Raw genomic sequence first — 15,826 nt, forward strand, 5'->3', positions numbered from 1 at the left:
TATATGTAGGTGCTCGAACTGATGCCCCTCAATTTGAATACACCGACTTTAATACAGTAAATTTATACTACAAAATAGGAAAATAAAATTGTAATTGGTATTTTTTTCTAAATAGAAGGTACTGCAGCCATTAAAGCAAATTTAGTGTGCACGCGAATGTATAATGATTCCATAAAAAATTATGAATTTATATTGTTTATTTATGGCAACGTACAATGTGAATTTCTGAGTTAAGATGTTGTAAATACACTGAAGTTATAATTAAAAATCAGAATCTTTATAAACGACCATCTACAAAGTTGTTATACGTTGTATACAATACATGCACGGTTAATTTTTGCATAGATTTCTCAAAGTCCATATGGAGTGTAATAATTCGTTATTATTTAAAACTGTTTACATCATTTATTAAATAAATAAAATTTGTTTGTTATTTAAATCTGGTGACATATTTAAAGTGTTAAATTATTTTGAATAACTTAACATAAATGAAGGACTATACAATACATTTAAAATAATTGACGGTCCCATGGGTCACTGATATTTCAACAGTAGATGTTGACAATGATATCACATCAGTTCATTTTATTGTAGCTGCTTCTGCATATACCCAAATATGCATCAATGACTGGATACATTATCGCTTATATCTAATGCATGCGCACTGTATGGGCTACGTGTACAATGTATTATACAAAAAAAATGTTCGCTAATTTTATTATTGATGTTTATCTTATTGTACCTACGTCTACGTCATTTACATCGCTACCGTTCGAGTTGTCAATATCGAGTCAACTATATTTCATTTGCCAAGAGTGAACCGCATAAATTAAAAATTATAAAGTTCTGTAAAAACTGCAGAAAATATTACAAAAGCAAAGAGAGTTTGTTGCCCAAGAATAAATTGAAAATGTTTGATTAACAGTATACTCGCATATGAAATTCCAATTTTCTTGAGGACGTATCTTTCAATAACAGTGCCTCATTCAAAGAAAATAATTTTACGGTTTCAATTTAACATCACGCACAAAATCGCATCAATTCGGTTCCCATCATTTGTGGTGTTGTATTAACGTAATTCCAGCGGAAACATTTCTCCAGCAGTAAAAACTATCTGCGTGAAAGTTTAGAGTGTTTATTTACTGTAAAATTCGATGCCAGAATTTAGCAGAATGTACGCAACGTACATGTAACAGCGCAAGATACAGCAGTGTGATAGTAACAATTTTTCGACGCTATTATCATTTACCATAGATGCGTCAGTTTTTTTATTCCTTTATATAACATATATACGCATACTTTATTTCGATATTGGTTTTTGCTAATATAACATTTTTCTGTGACTAACAAGTTGTAGTCTCTTCCTATAAAATTTGTTTACACCTCTGATACTTAAGCGCTTCTATTAGATTGAATGACAGTTTTAATGACATTCTGTTCTGTAGAATGATTTAGGTCGACGGCCTAAATAAATGTCTTCAATGCTTTAAACATGCATTTTACAGAATATTTGCGATATGTTTTACTTGTTTCAAAATTATTCCGCGTGTAATGTGTCTACTAAAGCGAAATGTTGTTATTTATATTATCGAAATTATAGTCTTTGTAAACATATTAATAAAAAATTTTTATTTTATACATGCGGTATATTCAATTAAGGACATCAGTGATTTTCTGGAGAATGAAAAATTCTTGAAAAAATTAGGCCTTCCTAATTCCCATAAAGCATAAAAATTAGAATCAACTTTGCACTTCATATTGCTCAACATATTGTTGAGTTATATTATAAATTTTGATATTTTTAAATCTAATATTTTCCGAAGACGTAATAACATTTCCAATTACATTAAAGATTTATTCATATTGGAATAGGAGAATATTATAACAGAACAATCCATGCTCTGCTTAAACATTTAGAACAGTGATGACCACGAGATTTTCATTTCGCACTCATGTAAAATTTATTTCGAACAAGAAATTTCGATTTTCTTTGTATAATATTGTTTCTCAATGTACTTCGTCTAATGCAAATATACCCTGACTCTTACGATTGACACTAATAATTCGCGAAATAGAGGAATTCTTTTAATATTTTCGGCTCTAGTATTGTACATTGTATATATTTTATTGGTAGACATATATCTGTATATAATATATAATATTTTGTTATTGCATCCGTGATAAAATTATATTATTTGATTACTTTATTCGTTATTGGAGGGTTGTTAGAGTTCAGATTGTCGAGCGAGAGCACGCATAGTATTGACTACAACTTGAATTATGACAAAATTCTTTTTTTTTGTTGATCCCATGGTAATCAAGAATGTCTACGAAATCATACTGTATCCTTATTTGTTTCGTAATACATGTATGAATATCAGACAAAAAATACGTACTTATACAATTTTTATACTTTGTAAGACACATTTGTAGTTGACAATGAAGAAACTACTATATTTTATAATATAGTTTAAGAAATATTCCATTTATAACATAACATATTTGAAATTTTTAATTTAGAAAAATAGGTGATTGTCAAGAACTTATCAATTCAAATATTGTGATACAAATATTGTTCGCACAATAGCATTTTCATTATTGTATTGAGATTTACAGGTCGAGTTCACTTTAGCGACATACAACCCTTGGCAAAAAGTTTCCGATATTGAATAATGTTACAAAATGAAGCGTTGTCAATTGCAAATGTGTATGTATTTCTACGATATATCTACGTTTTTCTGCGTACATTGACACAGCTGTTCTACAAATGAACAGCAGACATTTTAAACTGTGACAATGTAAAGTGTAACAAAACAGATTATTTAATTATATCGAATTACCATATATGTATATACATGATCTAATATCGTAGCAATAAGAGCGATAAATGTTTTTTAAATAATAAATATTCAGTTTAATAAAAAAAACAAAAAGTTTTATGTCTCAATTGAAAGAACGGTATAATTGCTTCTTGGTTTTAGACGAAATTGTCGTTCATAGACCAATGTGAAGTATACATGAATACAAATGTGGATACAGTACGTATTGCACAAATGAGCAACACGTTTCGTAATGAATCAAAAATCAATTCGCCGCATGACTCTCGTATTTTTTTTTTGTATAGAGGACGAGTTGCACATCTGGAACGGGTTATACCTTCTTTCTGTGAAAAACAGGGAAACTACTAAAAGAAAAGTTGTATTCCATCGCGTAGTCTAACTTTCCATGACCCTATTTTATTCCCAGGTACGACGACGCATCTCCAAAGTGCAGCTGCACACACACTCTCTCTCTCTTTTTTTTTAAATGCATCTCCATATAAGTTTTGCCCCAAGGAAAGAATACTTTAAGAGATATCTAAAATTATTTTAAAGTTCTTTTTTTACTGGAATCATATTATATACGTAAATAACTAAGACAGTTTATATATTAAAAACATATAATCAGTAATGAACAATATACTGAGTCTACTCTTGGTAGAATAACAAGATATAAATTGCCTTTAAATTACTCTATAAATTAAGAATAAATTACTTACAATAAATTTAACGTTATACTTTAAAAGAATAAATTACTGAAGGTTTAAAATTTCAATGCAAGTTAGATTATCTTGTAAAATATTCATTTTAACAACTGTATACTCGATCCATGTTTTAATCAAAATCAATTTCTCATCGAAAAACATGTTACTAAAAACCTTCAGCTCTTTGTATCACGAGGAATTAATTTATTTAACAGGAGTCAATCTTTCTTTCTATTTTCAAGCACAAAAGAGGTACAACCAGTTTTAATTACGTAACTCCTCCCATACGTATATTGTTTTGAGGTAGAAAGATTGGAATCCATTGGGGTCATCCTCGTGGAATAATCTTGTACGGGAAACGTTCACTTTTAATTGCTTCTCGATCCCCGCTGATTGAGACGAAACGCGAGGTTTTCGTGGCTCGTTCTTAACGTCTTATAGCTCATTACGGTTCCCGTCTTTTTCTCCTGTCGTTAATGACTCTGCTTCATTGGTAGGCGTTAATGAAGAACGTTACAACGAAAGCTTCGGCACGTAGAATGAAGTACAGTGCACAGACACTTACTCTTCTTCGCGAACAATCAACTAATTATCATCTAAGTTTCATGCGTGTTTATTCATTATTCGTTCGATATTATTTCTACTTTACTTTAACGTTATCGTGATTATTCTCTAAGTACCTCATTGTCCATTGATTTAACTACACATACTTACATATATTCGCTACGTACTAGAGCCCAAATGCAAACGTTTTTTTGATTTTATGATCGAATCATCCGGTTGTTCGGAAACGTAAGCATGAACGTAAGATTCTCTTTATACATATATGAGCACTGAAACGAGGGATGATTGCGTACAAGTCTTAGACCATTCGTTATAAACTGTTGGTTTTCTCATATGTTCTCAATATAGCTTCAGTATTTTTACTTTCAGTGACCATTCAACACCACGATTGTATTTAATGTTCTTACAAAAACCTGAATTGACATATTTTTACATAGTTTTTCTACAATAACCTTATATTTGGAACATCCCACGAATTTCAAATAATTTGTGAAAATAATAAACTATCAACAATTATTGCTTTAATAATACTTACAATAGCGCTTTACATTTTGGAAGACATCTCATAAATAAATAAAACACATGAAATGAAAAATATACGTTTGAAGGATTCTAAAACAAAGACGTGGTTTAGGAAAGATTAAGTAGTCATTATTGTGGGTAATTTATACGCATGTGTAAATGTGACGGTGAATAAGAGGGCAAGCATTTCGACAAAATTGATATCTTGCATTTTACACATTATTTAATAATAACGCTGTTTAATATACTGAAAGGGAAATTGCAGCGCATATTTATCGCGTTGTATTATTGAATATACGAGTTCAACGGACTGCAACTCACGAAAGTGTTTCTACACATGCGATCAACATACGTTAAAATAAACTTTTCATATCAAAATGGCCTAAGACTTCAAGAAAAATATTACATATCAGTGCAATGCACGTGTTATTTTTGGAACTTCCGTTTCACTTTTGTGGAAAATTTGACATGTAGACATGTTACACATTATTTCTACATATCTCTTTCAGTTTTCAGTTAATAGTGATTCTTCACGTGTTCTTACTATTATATATTATGTCCATGTGTCTTGAAGAAATCGAAATCGAGAACGTAAATACTATTATAACGCATACAATTCTTCATCATAAGATTTCATAACTTCTTTTAAAATTGTTTTTAATTAAACGTAAATAATTTTCTCTGAAGCCTTTTAGTTACATAAAACGAAGCTATCGGTTGTGTAACAAAGATTTTTATACGGAATAGGAAGAACAATCGATAATACTTCACGGCGGCCTTAGAGTAGTGAGAGTAACGGAAATGTATGTACAAGATGACTATGGCCATTGGCAGTGAACATTGAAGAATATAAACAACGCTAAATCGATTAAACAAATTTGCTAATTTCGTGTGTCATTACGATGAAATTGTATTCTGATTTTTCTCTGGAGTTATAATCAAATATTGCACACTTATTAAAAATCAGAATAAGTATAGAAGTTATGGTAATTTGTAAACAAAGCAATTTCGTACGGGTGTATTGAATACTTTCTGGAGAGCTACATGTCGAATGAGCAGTTATATACATGTATAAATAAATTGCATACCACGTATTTTCATAATTGATAGGTACAATAGCCGCTGTGGAATTATTAACATTCATAATTGAAATTTAGTGTTGTGTAACCAGTAATTAATGTCTGTTATGTGAAACTGATACACTGTCTAGTGTTATATAAATATTTGAAAAGTTGCAAATAATATTAAATTTCATTGACTGCAAATACATCGGAAATATTATAAAACTCGATAGTTTATAACATACATTATATTTTTTTCCTATAATGACATAGTTCCATGCAATAGTTGTAAATTTTTCTCGTTTTTAAGCCATTGAAAACTATACCCCCGTTGCTAATCTGATACACGAAAAAAAAAACATTTTAAAAAAGCTTTCGTTCATTGATCAACGATTGTATCAGAAACGTCGATTAATAGTATAAAACTATACGCTGTTACTAAAATCAGTTTAGAGACACTATTTCACCCTCCTCTGTTAGTGTCTTCAAAAATATATCTTTAAAAAGCATGTTCAGTCAGAATGGTAAAAGTTTACCTCATTAAATTGTTCAAAACGTACGAAAATGTGTTCCAATCATTTCTTACGAAAGAAATATTAATAAGAGATTAATATATAAATATAAACAAAGTGTGGCGACAATGATAGCATAACCGTAAATATGGCGGATTCTTGTGGAGAAATCAATCGGAGACGTCGAATAAAGTAGTTTTACGATTGTTTTGTAGGTTAATGATTTTTAATCGATCTCTGGCTATACTATAACTGTATTAAAACTTTAGTTTGAACTGATTCGGTAATAACCCCTTTCTAGAGATAGATGTAACTATAAACAATCAATATGAAACTCGATTTTTGTACAATAAATTCTCAAGATTGATTTACTTTCCAACAAAGTGTTTTACCTTAATCGCGATTCTGTTATTATTGTCACCACAGCTTGTATATAATTATAAAAAACTAAAATATCTCGGTATTTCCTTTATTTATTATGGTAATTGACTTACACAGGATGCAACGTTAACTCTTTCAGAAAGAATCTTTCAAAAATGTAATATTGGTATTAATGAAACTTTCTTCCAATTTTAACTGCAGTGAAAGTCGTATAGTAAACGCAAAGAAACTTTTTTATATGAGACAGGAATTTCCTGAAAGAGTTAACGCAGAATCTTTAGTATTAACAATCCTCTGTTTTTCCGATTATTTACGATAGCCAAGAAGGTAGTTAACGAAACGAGGTTTCAATACCTGAATGAGTGACCTTGTTATAGGCATTTATCGTTAACACGATATTAAATTAAAGACTGTATAAATATATAGGATTGTAAACTATATTCACGAAGCGCGGTTCATTAATCATAACGTTAGACACTTTTTTTTATATACAATTTCGTTCCTTTCAAATGTGTAAGTACACGCAATTATCGGGTCAGGTTACGTTTCTCGCCCTCTGTATTTTCTGAATCTGGAACCATCGGATTATCAACTCGTTTACTTTATGAATACTTACTTAAACGATCAAATGCTAAATATTTTCGAAGAGACGAGTAGCTGTCTCGTAGAGTTTGTTCAGCCGCAGCACGAAGAATTCTGTATTCCGTTTGCAAAGTAATTGGTAATTCATGAGAGTTATATAATTCACAAGGACAGCGCCAAACGAAACAGAATAGGAGAAAAAAAGGCCTAGTGTACGAGTAGGCCACTCCAAGGCAGTGCGTGCACGGATAACGAAATCCTTGGTAGGTCTTCGAGGCGAGTAGTTCCAATCTGGTTCGTTGCTCGTAAATAAACATTTCCCCTTTGTACGAAGCATAAACATCAATTTATACCGAAAACTTGCGCAAAAGTGCACCGTATGATCGACTAGTGAAATTAATACGAAAGAAGCCCTCAAGTCCCTAAGGTTGGCTCAAAACGTAGTGATGTTTGTCGATGTCTTGGAACGTTTCACGTTTTTGCCTTCCTCCCGAACAATCCTCTCCATCGAAACTGGGAGAATGTATATTTTAAACCGACACTTAAAGTGTAATACGTTCCCTCGTCACGTGAAATTTCATATCTCGAAACGATTATCGGCGCCGATTATTCCTACAGTACGCACGGTTACCTAAACCTAATCATACGTATGTATGTGTTTCTATGCGGTGCGTGCGTCCCTGCACAGAAGTTAATAAATATTCATACATATACATTATATACAACCGTGAATGGCGATCTAACACTATATCAATGCATCCTATTCCCTATGTACATAAAGCGCGCGCGATACTAAACTCCTCTGTGTCTCGTATCGCCAACTGTTTACTACGTTATTGTCCAGTTTCACCAGAAGCATGGCGTCGTGAATATATAATTCGATATTAACTATGGAAGGCCTTCTTCTTCATTTCAACATTCGTTCCCGAAAATTATCTCCGTTCTTCTTACTTACGTCATGTGCAAATCACCTTTCAATATTCTCGTGAAAGTTTTCTTGAACTGTTGATTGGCTAGAGCGTAGCAGAACGGGTTCATGGGGCTGTTCGCGTAGCAGAGAAAATACGAGAACATGAACAGGTGTCCATTTGTGCACGGTGGGTTCGAACAGAACCCTTCCACCAGCGCCAGAATGTGATAGGGTGTCCAACAAGCGACGAACGCACCCAGAATAAAAGATATCGTTCTGAACGCTTTTCTTGCTCTGTTCTCCGTTCGTGATTTCTGTCGACCAATCAGATGATCCCTTCTCTGCGTTTTACTCTTCAAACGTTTACCAATTGACTTCACGAAGTCCTTCCTAGAGCCGCCGTCTTTGCTCTCGCGTGTATCCTTCTTCTTCGATTGTTTCTTGGTGTCCTGTTCGTTCGCCGTTGTCCCGGAAAACGTGGGCACCATACTACCGCTAGAGGATGAGTTTTGTGGAGGATTGGCTACCTTAGCGATGTGATCTGAAAATTGATCTGTTGCAACGTTGAACTCTTCTACCACGGGCACGTTGACAACCGTGGTAATCGGTTGTTGCTTGGCGTCCTGCGCTTTCACAGTGACCTCCGTTTGCACTTTGCTGACAGTCGGCGATGTCTGAGACGCTGCGTTCGTTTTGTGCGTGATGAACACGCGAGGCGGATGCGTTTGACTGGAGGCGTTCGACATCACCGGTAGAGGTTGCGTCTGTTTGCCCTGAGTATCCACCGATTGTTGATTAGTCGCCTGTTGCGCTGTGGATCTGATTAGGGCAGCTTGCAGCAAAGTGGTATTCGGCGTGGAAGCAATGTTATCTAAAATCGGCGACGAGGGTGTCGTTGACAATGGATTCGCCAGACTGCATGAGAAAGAAGACGGTGGACTCTCGTAAGGGGTACTGGGCACGATCACCGAGCTTTCGTCCATGAACTGCAAGTCAGCCCCATCCAAAACAGTCAGAATATCGAAAGTGCCCGGGCCATGAGTAGTTGTCCATGTATCTGTTGACTCGATAGGCTGTTGCTTGTCGACGCCATCCCCATTCGACTGGACCGACTGTTCAGGTGTTAGGGTATGGCTACTGGATTTAACCGTGTCGCAGGATGGACTGGTGGGCAGAATTTTCCTAGGCACCGGCACGTTCAATTCCGCTTTTACGGGAACGTTCCCATTCAAGCGACCGTTCGTCACGAAAACTTGAAGAGCACCGGATTGAGCAACCAGGTCCGCGACAGAGGATCGTTTTTTAATGTTGCTGAGATGCTGACCCTGACAGAAAGTGCTTTCCTCGTCGGAATCGAACGCTGGGCTACTGGAACGTTCAGACTTTTCAGTTTCTGTTGGCGCCGTGCTCACGCCAGTTTGTTTTCCCCCGGAATCGGTCGCGCCAGTTCCCGATGTCTTCGAGGATGTCTTTTGTCCTGATCCGTCAGCTTCTCCAGCATTCTCCGCGGATGCGCCTACTTTCTGTTTATCCTGACTCAAAAGAGTACTCTGGGTTTTCGACATCCCTATACCGGCTGCCATGCCAGACATCGCGCCAGCGCTGAGAGCGACCATCGACTGCATCTTTCGCTGTTTGGCCTCGCTCTTCTTTTGCATATCGTACGCCGTCTTGTATATACAACCGTACAGAATGAATAAAACAACAAGCGTTGTCCAGTAATATCCTATTATTAGAGCAGTGTTGAAAACAGGATCCGTTAGAAATTGTACGACGCACTGGCCGGGGATCGAGTCTCTGCGACCGGTGAAGTATTCCCAGCCGAAAATGCTGATGAAGAACAGCAGAGCTGGAATGATCCAAGTGATCGTGACCATCCAGATCACACGGTTCTTCGTCCGCCAGCTACGATATTGAGCAGCTATCTTCACCGAACAGAACCGATCGATGGTGATCAGTAACACTGTGTATTGAGACACCAGACACACGGTGTAGTCTACGGATAGCCATAGATCGCAGAGCAGAGATCCGAGATTCCAGCGTCCCATTAGCACGTATACCGTGTAGAATGGCATCGACACGGTACCTGTTCAACAATTGTATCACGCATAAGTCTATTTAAGTCGAAATCTGGTATCATGTTCTGTGTACGAAATTTCTGGGTTAATTTAAATGGAAATTGAGAAAACAATACGGTGGCAATGAGGAGGCAATATTTAGAGGTTATTCCCATTCGGAATGTTAAATTTAGGATTGTTTTAAAGAAAATTATATGTACTTATGAATTTATATCTTAAGAATTCCTTGATCTTAAGAACCATGAGGTGTACTGTAATTATGAAAAATTGATTGGATTTTAATATAATTTTGTGTAATTAATGTGTTTGAAGTGTACAAAATTTCCATGGACATAGTTATTTCTAATTTAATAACGTATGAAAATAGGCAAATGGAAAGTTAAACAGAGATGTTTGAAGAAAGTACACTGGTGGTCAGAAGACTGCTTAAATAACGACTCTTTTTATTTTTCTAATTTCTATACTTCTCATTAGAGACTGTAGTCTCGTAAATGTATCATGATAATGACAAGATAATCTTAATATATTTATTATATTCATATTATTATCTTGAAAAAGGTTATAAATTCACGTTTGTTTTCTTAAAACAATTTACCAATGGAAAAATGATTTCGCATCTAACAGGGTTTTCTAAAAGGGAATACATATTTGAAAATATCAATTTCAAACTTTCTTCTGACTGCTATATATTTTCAAACATCTCCATCCGGCATTCCAGTAATTCTTAAACTAACAGATTATTAAAAACTGCAAAAAACTGGGGACACTTACCAATAAGCATATCGGTGGCTGCTAATGATGCGATGAAGTAGTTACTCGGCTGTCTGATAGTCCTATCTACGATAAACGCCAGAAGAACGAGAATGTTACCGCCGACAGTTAACAGTATACATAATGCAATGCAGACAGCAATCAGTATCGTTTGCCAGAGTTATTTCTTTTACAAATCAATGGAAACATTTATTTCTTCTAATATTAATACCTTACCAATGTGTTCGTCGTGGAAAATATAAAGTTGACTTTAAATTAAAATGTTAGTCTCTATTTGTAAATTATCGAATTTTTCAATGGGACATGTTTAAACTTCGATGATACTATTCGAGGAAAAATTCAATAGAATTACCAGTCGATAAAGCTGTTGTGGTGCCTGTTATCGAGCAACAGTTGGTGTTATTTGTCGGGAACAGGTCTGACAGAAGTTCCACATATTCTCCGCTGCTCCAGCGTGGATCATCCGGGTCAGGCCATGTTCCATTAAACTGGGTGCATTCCGTTAAAACCTGGTTGTACATACGACAAAGACGTTCTCGTTGTCTCTCGCGTTTCCTGTAACAATATTTTACTTCATTTTTCCTTTGCATTTCACGGGTTCAATAAAATATGTCTGTAAAATGAATGAAATATTTCAGCGGAAACTGGAATTTCAATAGATTTAACGCACATTACAACAACTTTATCGCTAATAACGCTCGAGTGTTCGTTTATACTCGTTAAAACGAAGCACGAAACATTTGCTGCATAAATATTATTCATAATGCACTTGTCATGTCATAGGACATCGGTGATAAACATCATCGATTTCTTGTCAAACTCCGTAGATTACTTTAAATTGTCCTTCTTAACTCATGTCATGGAAACAAAGAAAGAAAAGCAGTTCGTAAAATACGAAAAAGAGGAACATTGCGATAATATTAAAATTTCTCATTGAAGAATGTAATCAATACTATACCACTCGAAAATCGCGTGATTTATGAAATCACTTCGTATGTTGTTATTTCTTCCTACTTTTACAATCTGTGATAACATTCTGACAAATGTAGATTGCAAAATTGAAGTTGCAGAGTGTAAAAAATATACACCATAAATGTCCCATAATTTGGTAAACTGGGGATATTAAAGAAATAGAAAACAACGAATGTGATAAGTCCCTCTCCGGCTTCTTCAGGAATGTGTTCGTTAGCGTCAAAGAAAATGTGACACTAGTATTTCCTGATTTTAGCTAGTGACACGTATGCCTCTTGCTTTCTATGAAACATTGCTCCAGTGGCAACACGAGAAGCAAGTCAAAGGCTGAATGCGCCCGACGCACAATGAGCTTGAAATAAGCATGAATGGAACCACATCCATTTCCCGCTTGCGCGTCCCCGTCGCCGGCAGGGAAGAAACGACCGCCCTGTACCTTAAAGAGAGTGACTCGTTTTTAAATAATTCAGTCAGTCGATCGTGACTCCTCCGGGTTAAACGTACCGTCGTGCTTCACATTTCCTGCCCTCTTGCACATGCACCATAGGATTACCATTACTCGTACACGATTTATAGAACGATCCTCTAAATTCTGCTTTCGGTATTGTTCAAATGAAAGGATAACTGCTTGTATGGTCCTCCAAGATTAATAATGATTTTAACACTAGTGGAAGAAGTGTGTTTTCTTCACAAAAATTTGTAACAAGAGCAACTTTTGTCAACAAAGATCTTGTTACAGTAAAACTTCGCGTTTATTCCATTATACAGGGTGGGTCAGAAGTCGCTACCCATTGAATGGCAAACTAATACTTTATTGACATTTCAATAGGCATTGATATGGGCAGTAATTTTTGGCCCACCCTGTGTATTAAGGTTGCACCTTTTCTTAACCGACCCTCGTCAATGCTTCATACCTATACCTATCGAGAGGGATAAGTAACTCGGTGTTTCGATTCCGACGTCAAAGATTAGCAAGTCAATGAGGATCGTTCTAAGATTATTAGAACGGCCCGCTACAAGCACAGACAATGAAGCCACGCGAATAAAAGATAGAGAGATGAGATCCATTGTTTCAATGTTCTCGAGGGTAAATACTTGTCCTCGTTATAGCGAGCTTTCTCTTGGTAGCTGCATCACCGTGAAATGATTCGTAAATACTTGACCTCGTTATGGCGACAATTCTTTTTTACGATTTCGCGTCGCGAGTCAAATGATTCGTAATGGAGTGGCCAACTATCTGTAATTAGCTGGAACTTAGGCGTATAGCTGTTACTGCTGAAAGCACGCGTCAGAATAGTGTAGGAATATGAATATGCAAATTAATATACTTTGTAAACCATACTTCGTAAAGATTGACAACAACATAACCAGACGATTTTAAACATCAAAATAACGAAAACAGTAATTCTAATTAAAGAAATTCTAGTGTTAACACGCTAAAAAGTTTCTTAAACCCTTATTAAACGATTGTATACAAATATACATAAGATTTCAGTATTTGATTTTTCATTAAAACCAAATGTTCAACTTATTGTCATTATAAATTCCCCACCGTATAAAAACTGATTTAAATGCAGTTTTATACATTCATAGCCAGCTGCTCGTGGTGCTCGATCATAATTTTAAAAGTACACGTCCCCATTCTAGCGATAAGCTCAATGATATATTTTATATAGAATAAGTTTGATGAAGAAGTAGCTTCAAGTAAAGTACTGGTACTGTAGTTCAAAAGTAATTTATAGCTTTAATTCTACACTCGACCTACTAAAACTACCGATAGAAAAAAATTACACGAATGGTAACCTTTACTTACTGATCGATTTCTTTAATTTGATATGATGAGATTTTTTTATTAACTCCTTAATATATTTTTTATTACTTTTTTTTTACATTAGACTGTACTTATTAATAGATTGATCGATGGAATTGAAGTTATAAAAATTTACTCAGATGCTTAGAGAAGTACGAAGAGCGTGTAAGAGACGAACGTCGAGGCGGAAGGCGAACGGCAAGGGTGGTTCTAGTGTTTCGGACGAGGAGAAGGGTGCCCGATGGATCGCCGCAACTCGTGCATCGAAAACAAGGGTAAAGTGCCCGTTTTGTCTAATGAGTTGTGATGCCTCCTCATCAAGGCCGTTCAACCGTAATCCGAACAGCCGCAGACACCCTCTTGTGAGGGAGGACTCTGAGCTTTCCATTCCTCTGCATTTCAATATCCTCCGAGTGACGGAAAAATGTTCGAAAATCATTCAATGTCGCTAATATAACATTTAAATACGGAAAATCGATAGCGCTTGTAATGAAGCCCGAGGCCCGTCGAGCGTGTCACATCTATAATAATGATATTTATAGAACGTACACGTCGACGAAGTTAGCTTATTGGTTATAAATTGGCACGAAGTCGATTGCGTCACGTGAAATTGTTAAAGCGTGATGCTTTGTTGAATTAGACAAGCGTGATGTGTGTGTATATAGACAACGTTCGATAAATGAACGATTATAGTTTCGTTAATAATAATATAAATGATTTATTAATTTTGTTGGTCAATAACTAAAGAATTTGTGGTATTTGTCCTGAAATTCGAAACTTAAAAATAAAAATTGACAAGAGTGTATTAAGGGAAGCCAAGAAGCGTATTTGTCACGACGAATATGTAGGAAATATTTGCGGTGTAACTACAAGAATGCTAGTCGCTTCAGTGATGACTGCAACAAATATTCAGGGCGCATGAATCAGACAAATTCTTAAAATACATTATTCTTCTTACCTTGACAGAAAGTGAAGATACATTTTGTAGAATTAGTTTGTAGAAGAATACTGAAGTTCAAAAAACGAAGTTTTAAGTGGATTGTCGTTTCAGATCTCGTAATTCTTTAAATTCCAATAAGGTATTATTATTACTTCGGTGTGTTATATAGCATTTGGGTAAACTTTGCAATATAAATAACAGTGTTTACTGCAACGCAGTACATGTAAACATATCTATTGCGCAAGCCTGATATAAAAGTTTACTTAACTTCTCGCCATAAATACCATTATTTTGATGTTGAAATTCTCTTTTAAGTTTCATTATTTAAACTTTCAGTAACATTTATGTTTTTCAAAAATATGTACGTGACCATATATGGTATTTTGGTTTATTTCGAATACCATTCTAGTGTATAAACTGTCTCTCGGAAACATTTTTATCGATTCATAAAAGCTATGTATAGGGGGCACAAAAAATCCAAGTCTTGTTTTGCAAACATCAGACGTCCTCGAAACATTGCAAAAATGTAGGTTTGCAGTGTCTCGACTTCGTTGTCTTTCTGACGCGGAAGGCTCGAATCGAAAGTTCCGCGAAAAGTCACAAAATAAATGTTACATATTTGACACGTAGTGGTACTTCTTTCGATGACACAGCCCCGTAGTTCAATTCAACTGCACATAGTGTACATTTCTGCGCTGAGGATTTACGCGAGAGTCTCTCTTCCGAATGAATGGCACTCACGTGGCAGATATTCAGTTCCTCTTGAATACTTCGCGATGAAAAGAGAATTCAACGAGGAAATGTTTGAGGGAAGCGAAATAGAGGGCAGAGATGTAAGAAGTGACTATTGACAATATGAAAAAATATTGCTTGATTATGGAAGAACATGTAGATTTTCCGGGCCACGAAATAAGCCGGAATAAATTTTAAGGTTAAAAACGGAGCTGCAGTTCCGTTTTCAGGAACGTTTTAATTACCTCCACTTGCGCATCGAAATATTTTCGGCCGGATTTACCTCGTGTGCCATTTAATAATATACACACACTTTATTGAGCACTTTACTGAAAAAATTTTCGTAATAAAATATACGTTTTTAAAACAATACATTTTCAACTTAATGTCAGTTCGATATAATAATAATGTTACAAAACATGGAAGTTATATTTCGAATATGGTTTAGAGAAACGCATATTTTTATTG

General features: G+C 35.3%; 1 protein-coding gene across 1 annotated transcript in view; it reads right to left on the reverse strand.

The window, feature by feature from the left end:
- Positions 1-8,096: 8,096 nt before the first annotated feature.
- LOC107187457 (probable muscarinic acetylcholine receptor gar-1) overlaps positions 8,097-15,826 on the reverse strand; it is a 28,100-nt gene continuing 20,370 nt past the window's right edge. Inside the window, 3 exon segments of the mRNA XM_015575562.1 lie at positions 8,097-10,141; positions 10,905-11,102; positions 11,257-11,459. Coding sequence (XP_015431048.1) covers positions 8,097-10,141; positions 10,905-11,102; positions 11,257-11,459 — 2,446 coding nt within the window.

Source organism: Dufourea novaeangliae, unplaced genomic scaffold (genome assembly GCF_001272555.1).
Source record: "Dufourea novaeangliae isolate 0120121106 unplaced genomic scaffold, ASM127255v1 scaffold89, whole genome shotgun sequence".
Lineage (NCBI taxonomy): Eukaryota > Metazoa > Arthropoda > Insecta > Hymenoptera > Halictidae > Dufourea > Dufourea novaeangliae.